Source organism: Apteryx mantelli, chromosome 2 (assembly GCF_036417845.1).
Source record: "Apteryx mantelli isolate bAptMan1 chromosome 2, bAptMan1.hap1, whole genome shotgun sequence".
Lineage (NCBI taxonomy): Eukaryota > Metazoa > Chordata > Aves > Apterygiformes > Apterygidae > Apteryx > Apteryx mantelli.
The window spans coordinates 169,072,376-169,086,545 of NC_089979.1; the positions used below are offsets into that span (position 1 = coordinate 169,072,376).

Here is a 14,170-nt window from a genome sequence, read left to right on the forward strand (position 1 = left end):
GGTGAGATACCCTACTCCCAAGTGCATGGAAGGGAGTCACTTTTTTCCAGGGCCAGAAGTACTGTTGTTTTCCAAACCTGGGGCAACCTTCAGCTTCCAAACCTGCTTGCCAGACTGAACTAGGTCTGCTAACTCTGTTAACCTTCAGCATCTATCTTGCTGTGCCTGCCCCTGAATGCCAGCTGCATTAGCTATCACAGTGGTCCTCTTGTTTAAAATCCACTCTGCTTCTGACTGTCAAGTCCCAAGGTCTCCTGATTTCACTTGGGTTCTCACAGCTAGCACAGGGGGGAAAACCAAGGAACAAATCCTCAAGAGTTGACCAATTCTGCATACACCACTTACCACAAGCAGAAAAAAAAAAAAATCTAGCTACTTCCTCTCTTACCAGCTTTTCTTATGATGCAAGAGGTGGATGCTGAGCCCAGGGAGTTGGTGGCCACACAGGTGTAAATACCAAAATCATCAGCATTAACAGAGAGAATAGTTAACAGCTGGAAGTTTTTGAGTGTGGCTGAGATGAGGATCCGACTGCTGCTGTGGATGGGTATCCCATCTGAAAGGCAGAGGATATGAAAATTAAGAACCGTGCAAATTTATACTGAGGAGGCTAAAACATTTTCCTGCGTTCAGCCGCCCTCGTCCCAGCCTACCCCGGAGGCTAGGACCTCTCTAAAGGAGTGTCAAAGTCACCTCTGAACCAGTTGATGTGCAGGGAGGAGTGAGCCGCCGTCCGGCACGACAGAGTTACACACTGTCCTACGGCAGTAGCCTGGTCTATGAGCTCTTCAACAAATATCGGTGCTGCAAAGAAGAGGAGCAGCAGCTATTCAGAGAGGCCAGCAGAGCTATGCTGATAATAGTTACACGCAAAACATCAGAAAACATTTTTGACCAGTCCGAGGACATTTTGTTCATGCTCTGGCATTCATTTGACCACTGTTTTCTTGAGAATCCCCTGGACATTTAACATATGGGCTCCGTTTAAATAAAGAAGGCCCCTTCAGTCCCACGTACACAGCATGACTGCCCATACACTATGACCAAGACGGCTCTCTCTCTGATGTCCCAAACTTTCCTGCGGACACTAGGCACCACGCTCTTCCTCTGGGAATTTTATTGCTCACTATGTATTTAACTGTTTTTGGACAGTAGGGCAGATTTGACCCTTGAAAGGCACTTGAGGAACATCTGCATTGCACAGCCCTGCTGGTACAGCAAAGGCAGCAGAGTTCCTCAGAGGAGATATATGCCACAGCAGGAGTTTTCTACTGGCCTAGCTTATATATGTGGGCAAAACTGAGTGATGACAGCCCAAGGATGAGGGGATCAGACCAAGACAACACAGGAAGAGAGAGGAGGAGGGAAAAGCTGGAGGTGGAAGGAGAAAACAGCCCTAGAGCATGAAATCTGCTGTGTCCATGGCAAAGGGAGACTTCAGGGTTTCTTCCGTGTCTCTGTGGTGCTGTTAATCCACAGTGCCCAGGATTAATTGCCATCTTCACACACCTGCCCTTCCCAGGGCTTGTCGGGGCTCTGGCCGAATACTGCTTGAATAAAGGGAATGCGAGTGAGACTGCAGGAACAGGGTCGAGGCAGTGGCTGGAAATGCCCACGATCCCTGACTAGTTGGAGAGACAGACCTCGGAGGAAAAGCCAGCACTGAGCAGCCACATCTGAGGGGGGCTGCCCCCACATTGCTCACTTCACAGCTCTGTCTCCTGCAACAGCTTGTTTGGCCCTTACACGTGCACACGGGACTGGAGCCTAGGAAACTCCCCAATATCAGCTTCACTATTCCCTCTTCTGCTGTCTGGTGTTTGGACACTCCACTTCTTCTCTTTATAGCGTACAAGTCGAGTTTAGTCCTCTGCAGTAGCTTCCTAGAATGGCTCCAATTTGCAAGCATGGCCACAAGAAGAGTTTTAGCAGGGACACTAGTAATGATATAAACAGAGGAGTCTGGCTCGCTTTGTACGGGTTGGTCCAGGACTATCTCAGGACAGCTATGCAGATCCATCCTTAGCTACTGGCCTCAAGCTGCGCAGCTGTATTCATAGTGATATCTCATGATAAAATTAGCTGATGACTTAGGCAATGAAGAATACCTTTCTCCTTTGGCATGAGGCTTGATAACTTGAATGAAGAGAGTCCCGGTTTCCTCTTCAAAGATCCTTCAGCTCCTGTTAATGGTTCTTTTTCTACTGCTTCACTTCCCAGCACACCAATCTCTGTTACAAAGAAAGGACAAGAAGTTATTCAAGTCCACTATTCTCCCCGTGGCATACGTTTACAGCAAACAGTTCTGCACTTCACATATAAATATTTCGGCAGTCACAGGCCTCCTTATTAATGAGCCTTTAGTCAACACAAAAAGTTGTGACAGCTTTTACAAACAGAACGATGTAATGGGAGAACAGGGCATATCCAGGGGAGGCAGAGAAGTAAGGACAGATTGTATTGTCCAGACCTGAATGCCATTAACTTAGGTATACATCCTGCAGTAATTTCACCGACTTCACCCAGTCTCTTTAGCTTTAAAGATTTGTCATTAAGGCCACGGTCAGACAACAACAGCAGAAGTAACTGCAGTGTTTTATCTCCCAACCTTCGCACGTTGCTGCTCTTCTGTCAGTGGGGTAGAAGCTGGGACATTGTGTCATCCAGCCCTGCTCTGCTTTTGTGCGAATTAAGGCAGGTGAATTCAAGCCGCTTCCATGAGCTCTCAGCTGACTTTGCCCTGAAGAGGGGCAGTAACAGGGAGCTAGGGGACAGCCTGAGGACAGCTGATTTCCAAACCTGCCACTGCCAGTTTTGCAGTTACTGTCTAGCCAGGGCCTCAGATACGCTGCAGAAAACGTAAAAGACAGGTTTAGCGGAGCCCAGTTATACCAGCAGATCTATGAAGGTACAAAATGAAATATTTACCTTCCTCTGTCTCTTGCTCAGCAGCTGTCTTTCCTTTCAGCATTCTTGAAATATGGGCAACAGAAGCTTTAACTTTCTTCTTCAGACTTTGCTCCACTGACCGCTCTGCTGAATGAGATCTGCCGTAGGGTTTAAAGAGTCCTGGCTTGCTGTAGGAGCTTTTCTGCTTACCGCTCGGCTCCTTTTGGGAGCTGTACATTTCCTTATGACTCTCTGACCCTTTCCCCATGGCTAAGAGGTTAGTTGCCTTTGAATTCTCAGATAGTTTCAAATGGTTTTGCTTGTTCCTCTCGTCTGCCTCTTCTCTGATGCACAGTCTTTTATCCTGATGCAAATGTCCTGCAGGAGGTGACCTTGCCCTTTCACTAAAAGGTATAAATCGCCTGCCAGTTGCTTTGGGTGGAGGCTTCCTAAAGTTCATAAATTCAAATGGAAAATAGACAATGTCATACAAATCCGAGAAATTCAAATAGGCGGGCTCTACCTCTGATATGTCAAGTTTTGGAGTTCCACTGCCAAGACTGGGTGCTTCATCTGACAGATCTTTGATTTTCACTAAAGACACTTCTGGCTGTTTACCAGTGTCTTTGTTCACGGACACTTGACTGGCTTTTTTTCCAGAATCCAAGCTATCAGTCTGGGAAATGCTTACTTGTTCAGAACTGGGGCTTTCAAACGCTAAGTCCTCCAGATGCTCACATTCATGAGGAGCCATTTGTGTTTCCTGTCCTTTCAGTAAATCTGACTCCTCATGCACAGCAAGGTAGGGTTCTGTGATATCATCCAGCTCAGAGACTTCTCCTCCTCTACTGCTTTGACCAGAAGGAAAGGGACTTTCCATGGGTGCTTGGCCACCAGGCTCTTTGTAGAACATTTCTGTGGGAGAAGAGATGTGCTTTCTGCATTCCTCCTGAGCAGAAACTGACTCTGCCCAAACATCCATCTCTTCAGACAGCGAAACCATTTCATCCACTAAGCCCTCCAGGGCAGCAGACTCCTCATCACTGTAAAAAGAAGACCTGTGATGTGAGAGCTCCTGACTTTGATTCCCACGGAGCAACGGTGGGACAGGTTTTCTAGCATCAGAGCTTCCACTCCCTGAAGCAGCACCTCTTCCCTCACCATAAACCTTTGGGTGTTCCTCATGTTCTTGCTCATAGACTGAAGTTGGGGCACCTTCTGGCTGCGAAGCAGTTAAAATACCTGGATGCATGCCCTCCAGAGCAGCAGAAGCTTTGCCACTGTGATATGCAGCCTTGTGCTGCTCATATGCCTGACCTTCGGTCTTGGAGAAAGAAGCAGGCATAGGCTGCCCAGCAGTTGGGCTTCCACTTCCTGAGACAACAGATCTCACCTCACTACGAAGTGCTAGCTGTGGATGTTCTTGCTTTTCACTCTCACACACTGAAGGGAGGCGAATATCTTGTGGCGAAACAGTTGCAGCTGGGGGTCTGCCCTCCAGAACAGCAGGCACCGTGCCACTGCTCCGAGAAGCCTTCCAGTGCACAGCTCCCTTGATTTCAGCCTCATGGACCAAAACGGGAACAGCCTCTGCAAGGGCTGAACCTTCGCCCTTCAGAGCAGCAAGCCTCTCCTTGCTATAAGCCGGCCGTTTCCTTGCTGCTTGGTGTGCTCTGTCGGAGATGGAAGTTGGCGTTGGTTTCGGTGGTGGGACTTCCAGGACGACGGGACTCTTTCCCTTCAGAGCTGCTGATGCTGTGCCTACATGAACAGAGGGCCTTTTGTGCACTTGGCCTTCACCATCACTGTCTGATACTGGAGCAATCCCTGCAATCCCTGCTCCTTCATCCTCCAAGACAGCAGATCGCACATCTTTATAGGTCTTCAGCTTCTGGTGAGTATCTTTGTCAGCTGTTTGCAGAGCGGTTCGGAAACCTGGCTCTTTGCTCTCCAAGACAGTAGTTGCTGGAACGCTTTGATCAAAAAGTTCCGGACTTTTGTCCTTACATACTGGAGGTGAATCTGTTTCTGTCTGTGGGCTTGTTAAAACAGCAGGCCTATCGTGCTCCATGAGATGAGACTTAGCGTCACTGTGAGCAGAAGGCTTCTGAAGTGAATGCTGCTGGCTTTTGTCTTTACAGGGTGGAATTGAAGCAGTCCTTTTAATAAGGAAGCTTTCACCTTTTAGATCAGGATGGCTGTCAGTGCTGTCAGCAGAGGGCTTTGACTCCTGCTGCAGATGCACTTCTCCCTTACTTGTGGGGGCTGACTTGGAGGTGGTCGCTGACTGTGGAAGAGCTGAAATGGACTGCTCGCCCCCCTGAAGGGCTGTCTCAGAAGCACTCCCAGGGAGAGATTTAGCCTGAATGCCTTCATGCTTTTGAACTGAGGATGCGGGTATATCTGATCGCTGAGCAGTCAGAATGGGGCTTTTGCCTTCTAAATCATCAGCTTCCTCCTCCATGTGAGCAGCTTTTGACTTCTTAAGTAAATGCTTCCTATTCTCACTCCTATGAGGTGATACTGGAAGTCTCTCTAACCTTTGCACAGTAACAGCTGGGCATCCATTACCCTCACATTGCACGGAAGCAGAGAGTTGTTCTCCTGAACAATCCCTTCTGGTTCTGCTAGCATCCTCTTGCTTTGAAATATCTACAGAACATCCCTTGCCCGGCTCAGCGGAAATGTCGCAGTGGTGACTGCCTTCAGGGCAACTTTCCTGTGATATTGTATCATAGTCTTCTTCCAAAATTTCTTGTTCCAACACTGACCTTGAGGCCCTCAGCCTGTAATCGTCCAGTGAACGGCTTCGGCTAGAACCAGCAATGGCAGGATGCGGTGGTTTCCTTGCAGTGTCAAATGAAGCTGATTTGGTCAAGGGACCAAGGAGACTTTCCCTGTGCCCTCCATCATCAGACTTGCTTTCTTCTTCTTCTTCCAGCTCAAACTGTTCTAGAAGGGGTTCACGGAGACCACTGAGGGGCACTTTTGAATATCCAGCTTTCCGGAAAGTCCTCCTGGCTCTGTCCAAGTGCCTTCTGAGCTCTCTGCCCGGAGAGGAAGAGCCCCGTGCAGGAAGCTCAGCTGCTTGGCTGTAGAAAGTGCTTTTAATGACACTCTCTCTAGGAACACATATAGGTGGTTTTTCTGTCCCATCCCCAACCTTTTCAGTTTTGTCCTTATCAGATAAAAATGTGTCTGTTTTTTCTTTCTGATGTAGATCCAATGTGTCATCTACGGAAATCGTCACTGACGAAGGTTCAGCTGCATTGCTTTTTGGGGACTGCTCTGCTCCTTCATCTCGAATTTTGGGATGGAGTTCCTCCTCTTTCTGTCCTGCGGTACTTGCCATGAGCTCTTTGCTTTCCGTAGGTGATTTGTCCCCCACCTCACTCTTCACTGAAGCATACTTCCTCCTCATGGGTTTTACTGGAGGCACCAAGATTTTGGAGTGCTTCTCTTCACTTGCATGTTTTGGAGGTTCCTGGCTGCTTGGTGCATCAAAGATGGACAAGTGCAGTTCAGGGGTAGAGCCGAAGTGTCTCTTCTTGGGGAAGTGTGAGTTCTCATTGTCTGAAGAGGAACCGCTCGTACTGGAGGAAGTGCTTTCTTCAATAAGATGTCGGGAGATGGCCAGGGAGGTGTTGTCGTGAGTCCTTTCTAGGATTTCTGGAATGGATCGCATTACCAGGATGGATTTATAGCACATCAGAGACCGCTGAAAAAGCACAACAAAATACAGCACAATCAGATGGAAGCATGGTGTGAGTATGGTAAAAGCAAACATACAAAAATTATCTTCTGCATTCTTGAAGACCACACAGACTAGTTTAATAACACATAGAGTAGGTTTAGGCCTTATTTGCTCTCTGAATCTGCCCCTTCTCTCATTCACAAAGATGAAACTATATTATCTTTAGGGGACATACTTCCTGTTGTGAATGGAGAATCAGGATCCTGCCTGAGATTTTCAAAGAAAATTTGGCCATTCAAAGCAGATGGGAAAAGATGAGACATAACTATCTGAGTTTTAACTGAACACATCAGATGAGAGCCTACTTGGAGTGAACGGCCTTAGTTCCACTGACTGCAGCATGACCTATAATGACTTAGGCCAACAGAAGACCTGACACACTGGAGGAGGTAGGATTCATCTGCTCTAACTTCTGAGGTATAAGACATCTCAGCTGAAATTGAGCAGCTGGTCTTCCTTCACAGCCAACAGAGAGAAACAGGCATCTTCAGAAGGCAATAAACCTGGTTGTTTTAGACAACTTTCAGGAAAAGAGGAATCTTCTTAGGACCTGTCTATAATTCATTACTGATTACAAGGACAGACTAGGCTAGCTAACATAGACACAACCAGGTATCCTATGGGCACTTTCATTAGGACAGATGATTTTGTCCATGTATGTTCTTCAGTCGTTTTGACTTCAAAATCCTACTTTACACTCTACTGGCATATTTCTGTGAAATCCCTCTGCTCTCATATGAGTACTTATTATAGGAATTAGAAAGGAAACAAAATGCTTAAAAAGAAAAGTGGCACAGTCCATGAACGTCATAAAAATACCAAAAAACAGAAGAAAAGCCAAATTTTCATGACAAGTTTATGGGCGCTCTCTATAAATAACAAGTATCTTGGTAGCACTTACCACATAAGAGGACTTTTATAAACGTTAGCTCATGACCTTACCAGAGTTATCCACAGTAGGCAAAAGGACTGGTGTTATCTGAGGACATCTGATAACTGAGGAGAGTCAAGGACTCTGACAATGACATACTAACTCAGAGAAAGGATTTGCGTGCATGGATATGCGAGTTGCAGCCTTACTCTCACACCAAACTTACAGAAACTTTAAAATGCCAAGATTCAAATCACTGGCACAGAATCCTGTGCCCCGTGCACTGAGAGTTGTGACACACGATCGACTTACCATGACTTTACAAGCTAGTGCATGTCAGCCGAGACACGACCACGCTGGGTCCATGGGTGTGCTGCTAATAGTGTAGAGGGAGGACTCCTAGTCCACTCAGTGGAAGAGGGCTAAGCCAAGGGACATCCAAATGCTTATCATGAGTCAGCTGAACATGGGGTGAGATCCAGCTTGCTCATGAAGGCACTTGTTTGTGTCTACACAGACTTGTCTGCAGGTGAGACAGCCTCCAGAATAGTCAATGGAGAGGTGGCTAATACAGGCACTGAGCTCCTTGGCAGTAGGCATCTGCTTTTGGGTGAGCTGAACCCTTCCAAGGCTCTGCTGACTACACTGGTCTCACTGATGTCAGCAGGACTTTACCCACTTAGCTTACATGTACACACCTAAATGCAGGTGTCTTAGTCCTCTCTCAGCGCCTGCTGGAAGACCTCAGTACACAACCCACGACTGCAGTAAGAGCCTGGATAATCTCCTTCTGCCACATCCATTGACCACTCTGCCCTGGGCTTATTCCTCCTTCAGAGACAACCTGAGAAGATCTCTGCTGCACTCACTGTCCTACCCCAGTAGACTTCAAAAGATGCAAATGTAGTTAAAAAAAAAATACAACTAGAAGGACCAAATAACATAGGTTTAGGTCTACTCACCTGCCACTTGCTCCGAGCCACAATGAATTTGAGCTGCTTGGTATTAATGAAATGAGCTGCATCGAGGGGGAGATTATGCTGTCAAAAATGAAATTAAAAGTAGAATGAGCAAAAAAAAAATTTGATTAAAAAATCCTGACTTCATATCCTGAGAAGTTTTTAGGATTCCCTCACTCTGGAATTGTTTAATTTAGGGAAGTACTCACTTGTTTCATTATAATAGACCAATCCCACAATCCCCTCATAGCTAAACTGAAGACAACATCAAACAGCTTCTCAGCAATAAAAGCAAACCCTGTCCAATACATATGTGAATTCAGTTCATTTTTTTTAAACTCCTTTCCTTCATTAGAGATTCCAGGCATTTGAATATAAACCACAAATTTTCTCTGCAAAGCCACAGTTTCCTCTCAACACAGACGTATTATATCTGCTCATGTCAGTAGGAATCTTTATCTTTTGAAAGGAAAGACATCCTAACAGGAAAACATCGAGGTGTCTTTTACTTCCGGAGAGCCAGGCCTGAGCTTCTGTGTAGGACAGAGGTAGGAGATCAAGAGAAAAAATAAAACAGGAAATGGTTAACAACCAGGGTGCGTAGCCTTGAGAGCTGCCCCTCCAGAGGTCTCCTCCAACCTCAATTATTTGATGATTCTAATAAAGAAGCAGGACAAACTTACCATGAACCACTTGTGGGACAGACAGTCCAAAGCACTAGGCCTGGCTCTGGTAAGAGAAAAGATGATCTTTTAGGAGCAAGGCACTTTAAACCACCACGGCAAGATTCTCCTGAGAGTGCCTGCATTGCGTGGACGCATGCACACACACCTACATCTAGGTATGACTTTTTGCTGCTGTTTTGGAACCAAAAAGCCAGACAGAAAGACTCTTTCAATCCAACGTTTTCTTCCCATGAGGTAGAACAACCCTTCTTTTTCAGTCTTGGAAAGGTTTCTTGAGCTGAGGCTCCCTGCCTGGAAGGATCCCATGGCCCCCTTCGCAGAGAGCCTCTTTAAGGGAGTCAAGAGCAGCCCTAGGAGTGAGCTTGACTCCCCAGGTGACCAGAGCAAAAATAGCTTTGGCACCAGGCAAAAAGGATATAAATGAAATTAAAAGGTGAGCGCCTGCATTCCTGCTTTCAAGCCTCCTTCTGCACTTGAAAGTGCTTAACCAATGTGGCTCATATTATTTAATTCCTACAAAACTCCCTCGACTTCAGGTATTTGCTAATGCTCTCCCCACTTCTCCAAAACATTTCAGAAACTCATCTGCCTGGAGGGGCTTGGGAGTAAGGCGATCACCATACTAGAAGCAGACCTGTTTTGGAAACTACAGGCAAGTGTTTTTCACGTAACGAATAAAGAAGAGCTGGAATCAGGGCATAAAGCAGCTCATCTCACTCAGCTTTTCACTTTTTAAAACCACTGCAGCTCCGCTGAGCTCAGGCCTGGCTGCTGAGACACCGTCTTTGCACCCTGTCCGTAGGAAGCACAAAAAGGCACTTACTCGGGGCGCTGCTGTAGGATCCGTTTTATAAAATCCTTTGCGTCTTCACTCAAGTGAACGAAATCAGGAAGGGTCCATGAAATTTCACCGTTCTGGATATTTAGAAGGGTTCCTCTGTCGTTCTCTCCAGCAAATGGAGACTTGCATGTTAGGCTTATTTATTTAACACCATAAAATAAAAACAGATATAGATTTTAGACTCATATTTGCTGTTCAGCTGACTGAAGCACAAATGCTTACACAGAGCTTTAAAATGCCTGAGGGACTCATGCATGGGACACGCAATGCTGGCGAATGGCGCGTTCACCTCCCAAGCATCTTTCAGCCCAGCATGACAAGGCACTTGACCGAATTATTTATTCCTGTTTTGCACGTAAGGAATTAAGGGCTTGATTTTGCACAGCTACCGGAGGATGGTTGCTCGAATGGGCAAGGAGAAGACTGAAGCCAACCCATGAGAGTGGCCGTGAAGTCTCTAAGCAGAGACAATCACCAAAGTCCTTGCCAAACTGGAAAGAGCAAAGGAGAAAACGACAAGAGAAATTGCCCTCGTCGTGGAAGGACTCCATGCGTCACTCACTCCAATCCCTCATTTGAAGGTGCCGGAGGCTCTGACTGATGCGGGACTAAGGGATATTGAATGAGTCTCTCCAAGCAGGTTTATTTACCTTAAGTATGTGATGACTCCAACAGCCCTGAGGAGAAAGGGAACACTGATGTCAGATGTCAGTCACTGCTTCTCCCTCCTTTGCAAACACACAGCCCCCTTTTCCTGCCACTTGCCCATCTTTCAAAGGAAAATAAATCCCCAAAGCTGTTGCTTTAACCCTGGCTTTGTTTTTTTTTTCCCCTTTAGCTGAAATTGCACCTATATAGCATTAAACATTTCACTGTGATCAGAACAGCATTTTTAAAAATTGGTCTCGAGTACTCCTCTGTTTTCAAAGTACACATAAAAGACTTGGAATGTATTTTTGGAGTTTGTTTGGCTTTTTTTTCAAAAAAAAAAAACTCTTAGGAACAGCCTCTCTAGTTGGTGCCTCTGCAACAAAGATCACCTTCTCTAAGATGCTCCTTGGCATTAATTAGCTGTCAGAGTTCAATAACGGTTGATCAGAACAGACAGAAGGAGCTTTAAAGAGCCCTGATGGGTCTTGGATTCCCAATGTTCACTTTCAGTTTCCAGTTGTTACTCTCACTATTCCATTTATCTATGAAATGATAAATGGAGACTGCTTTATTAATTGCACCAGCTTTATCAGCCTACAGCATAATTCAATCATTAATGCCATTTTTATACCTGTAAGAATGTGGTGTATTGCAAACATTATGGATATGATCAGTAGAAATATTTCTGCACAACAGACTCTCTGTACCACACTACAGTAAATTACCCTAAGGCTGAACGCGCATGCAATGCAATGCAATGCCATATTCCTAAGGAAACATCTGTTTTAACCTGGAGGCTTCAAATTCATGCTATTTAGCACAAAATTTATTTTCAAAGATGCCTGTTACCAGATATCAGTCGCTTTTGAGACTGGTGACTGAGAGACGATTTCTGGGGCAACAAACTCTGGAGACCCGTATTTGCTGATCTGAGGCTCATATGGCGTGATCTTCTGAGCAAATCCGAAGTCACAGATCTTGAGGTCTTCCCTTTCAGGATAAACCATGAGGATATTCAGAGGCTATTAAATAAAACAAAAAGGAGGGCAATTGCCCTTGAAAGAGGGCAATCTTTTATGTTGTAAATAAGAATAATTCAAATAAAGAACACACGTTCCCTGACTGAGTGGCTGCTATAAACCAGACGTGCCGCTGCACATTACCTTAATGTCCAAATGAAGGATGTTGTTGTCATGAAGGTACTTGATTCCTTCCAAAATTTGCTTGATATACAATTTGACCTAAAAATTAAATCAATTATTCAACAACTAATCATTAAACAATTAAATAATTAAAATTAAAGAAGGTTCCTGATTCCAGCCATCTTTCATAAGTGTGAGGAAGCAGAGGTTGAACTAGAAATATTTTTAAAATTGGAATGAACTTCTTACATTAGCCCTTGTAGGTGAAATAAAATGTGAACCAAATATTACCGTGCTGAATGAAGCTGTGCCCAGTGTGCAACCACACTATCCTGCTGGAGCCATTTATATATGAGGAAGCCCTTGCTTAAAAAAATAGAAACATGCTAAAAAGAGATACAGAAATTCCCAGCTTTGATGAACCTTACCTTTAGATTTCAGACTCATCTCTGGCTTGATATGAATCAGGCAAACAGACTTAAAAAGCAAATACATTTTAAAACTGTGTTGTAAACCCATTTTTCTTGACCACGTGTAGAGCAAATACAAATAAACCTGAACGAGGTGTGAAGATTCACAGCTCGCTTCAACTCTGACATTCCTCTAGCTTTGACATTTTATAGTGTTAACCGACATTTTCCCAGAGTATTTCTGAAGAAAAATCCATTTTAGCAGTAACTATGGGAGAGCTGGCCACTAGACCTTGGGCCATGCGAAGCCTTTTGCTCTTTGAGCACACAGAATCGTGAAAAACTTTAGAAACGACCATCTCAGCCCTTGGTTTGGAGACTGCAAAGGACCAGACACAAGTAAAGTCACAAGGGGACAGAGCATTATCAAAAAAAAGCCAAGATACAGGAGCTCCAGCTGACAGAGGGCAAGGAAATGGTAATATTGATAGAACAAGTACAGTCTACGTTAGGCTGGATGCACGGCTGGTGTTCAAAACCTCTGGCTGTTTCTAGTCACTGCCTGAAGACACTCTACTTAGTAATGAAAGCTGCCGGGGATACATTTTAAATATCGACCCTGTTTTGATAGATTATCACTGGTTCATAAAGATATTCCTGATAGTCAAAATGCAGCGGGAAGCTACTCTTTGCAGAAGGAGAAGCAAGGTGGCACCCACCAATTTGGGACTTTGAAAGGAGAGAGAAAGATTACCTCTGCTTCAGTGACAACACCCTTCTTGAACAAACGGTCGAGGAGCTCTTCGCTGGAGCATCTTGCAGTGGCATTAAGGGAAAATGCAGCTACGGTTAAATTCTCACTTGTGTTTTGCATCCATCTCCACCCAACCGAGACAGTTCGAAGTAAGAGTGAGCAGAATTCACAAGGTATCTCAGGCAGCGCGACACGCACATGATCCCTGAAGGCCTCTATTGCAGAAGTGTCCTCGCAGAAGTGCAATGGCATTGGCCTGCTCTAAACTGGTGCTCCCCACAGGCAGGGCATGGTAGGGATGAGACACGTGCTACAACGTACCTGTTGAGTATGGGCTTTTCCCCAGTGCTCACCCAGACTGGATCTCACTGGGACAGAGCCCTTCACTCCCGGACATTTCAGAAAAGAGCTTTGGTGCTTAACAACTCACTCACACTGTGCACACAAGTGCCCGGACTTTTGCTGGAACATGATACTTCAGTGACCGCTGTGACCATAATGCCTGAGGAGCTCACAGAGCCATGCTATGCTGCAATGTGGAGGAAGACTGGGTGTTTGTTCACCTCAGGCAAAAACTAAATATCGTTATTTGTTCAGTTAGTTACCAGCGAGGTCTGCCCAGTACTTCCCAGCCTCCTCAGAAAAGCAGCACAGAAAAGGATACAACTCCAGGATCAAAATCAGGGTTTTCCGTGTTTCAAACTGATCCAGCAGCCTGGTAATTCTATCATGGGACAGGGGGGCAAGAATATCCCTCTCCTGATGTGCTCGAGCCTTCGTTTTGCTTCGCAGAGGTATGAATTTGGCAGCACAGGACACTCTGTTCCCTTTGTGCACAACTCGTTTCACAAAGCTGAAGCAGCCCCTGTGCAAAATCAAAGGACAAGCCCTGCTCAGGCTTGGTTCAAAGCCCTCTGCGCAGCAGCTGCAGACCTTTCCAGGTCCCAGCCTTTGACGGCTGCCTACTGCTCAGGTCTTAAACTCTCCAACACCACAAGCTGATTTTCCTCTGTGCGAGGTGATATTGCCCTCTCCTGGCTGCCTCCAAAACTAAACAACCAACTTCTACGGAGTGAAAAGCTGTTCCAGGTGATGCAGGCTTGCTGCTGGATCCTTGGGATGGACGTGGGGCTTGTACGTACGTCGCCATGGGGCTGTGACGCTGATATCACCCAAGGGTGCAGCTGTGGGTCCATCACAACCCAGAGACCCA

At 45.8% G+C, this 14,170-nt stretch overlaps 1 protein-coding gene across 1 annotated transcript in view; it reads right to left on the reverse strand.

Annotated features, from left to right (window-relative positions):
* Positions 1–14,170, reverse strand: part of LOC136991352 (obscurin-like) — a 147,040-nt gene that overhangs the window by 7,549 nt on the left and 125,321 nt on the right. The window contains 12 exon segments of the mRNA XM_067292219.1: positions 389–556; positions 694–804; positions 2,109–2,231; positions 2,929–6,607; positions 8,477–8,554; positions 9,157–9,202; positions 9,983–10,135; positions 10,651–10,677; positions 11,501–11,673; positions 11,815–11,892; positions 12,958–13,018; positions 13,622–13,822. Of these exon segments, the coding sequence (XP_067148320.1) occupies positions 389–556; positions 694–804; positions 2,109–2,231; positions 2,929–6,607; positions 8,477–8,554; positions 9,157–9,202; positions 9,983–10,135; positions 10,651–10,677; positions 11,501–11,673; positions 11,815–11,892; positions 12,958–13,018; positions 13,622–13,822 (4,898 nt within the window).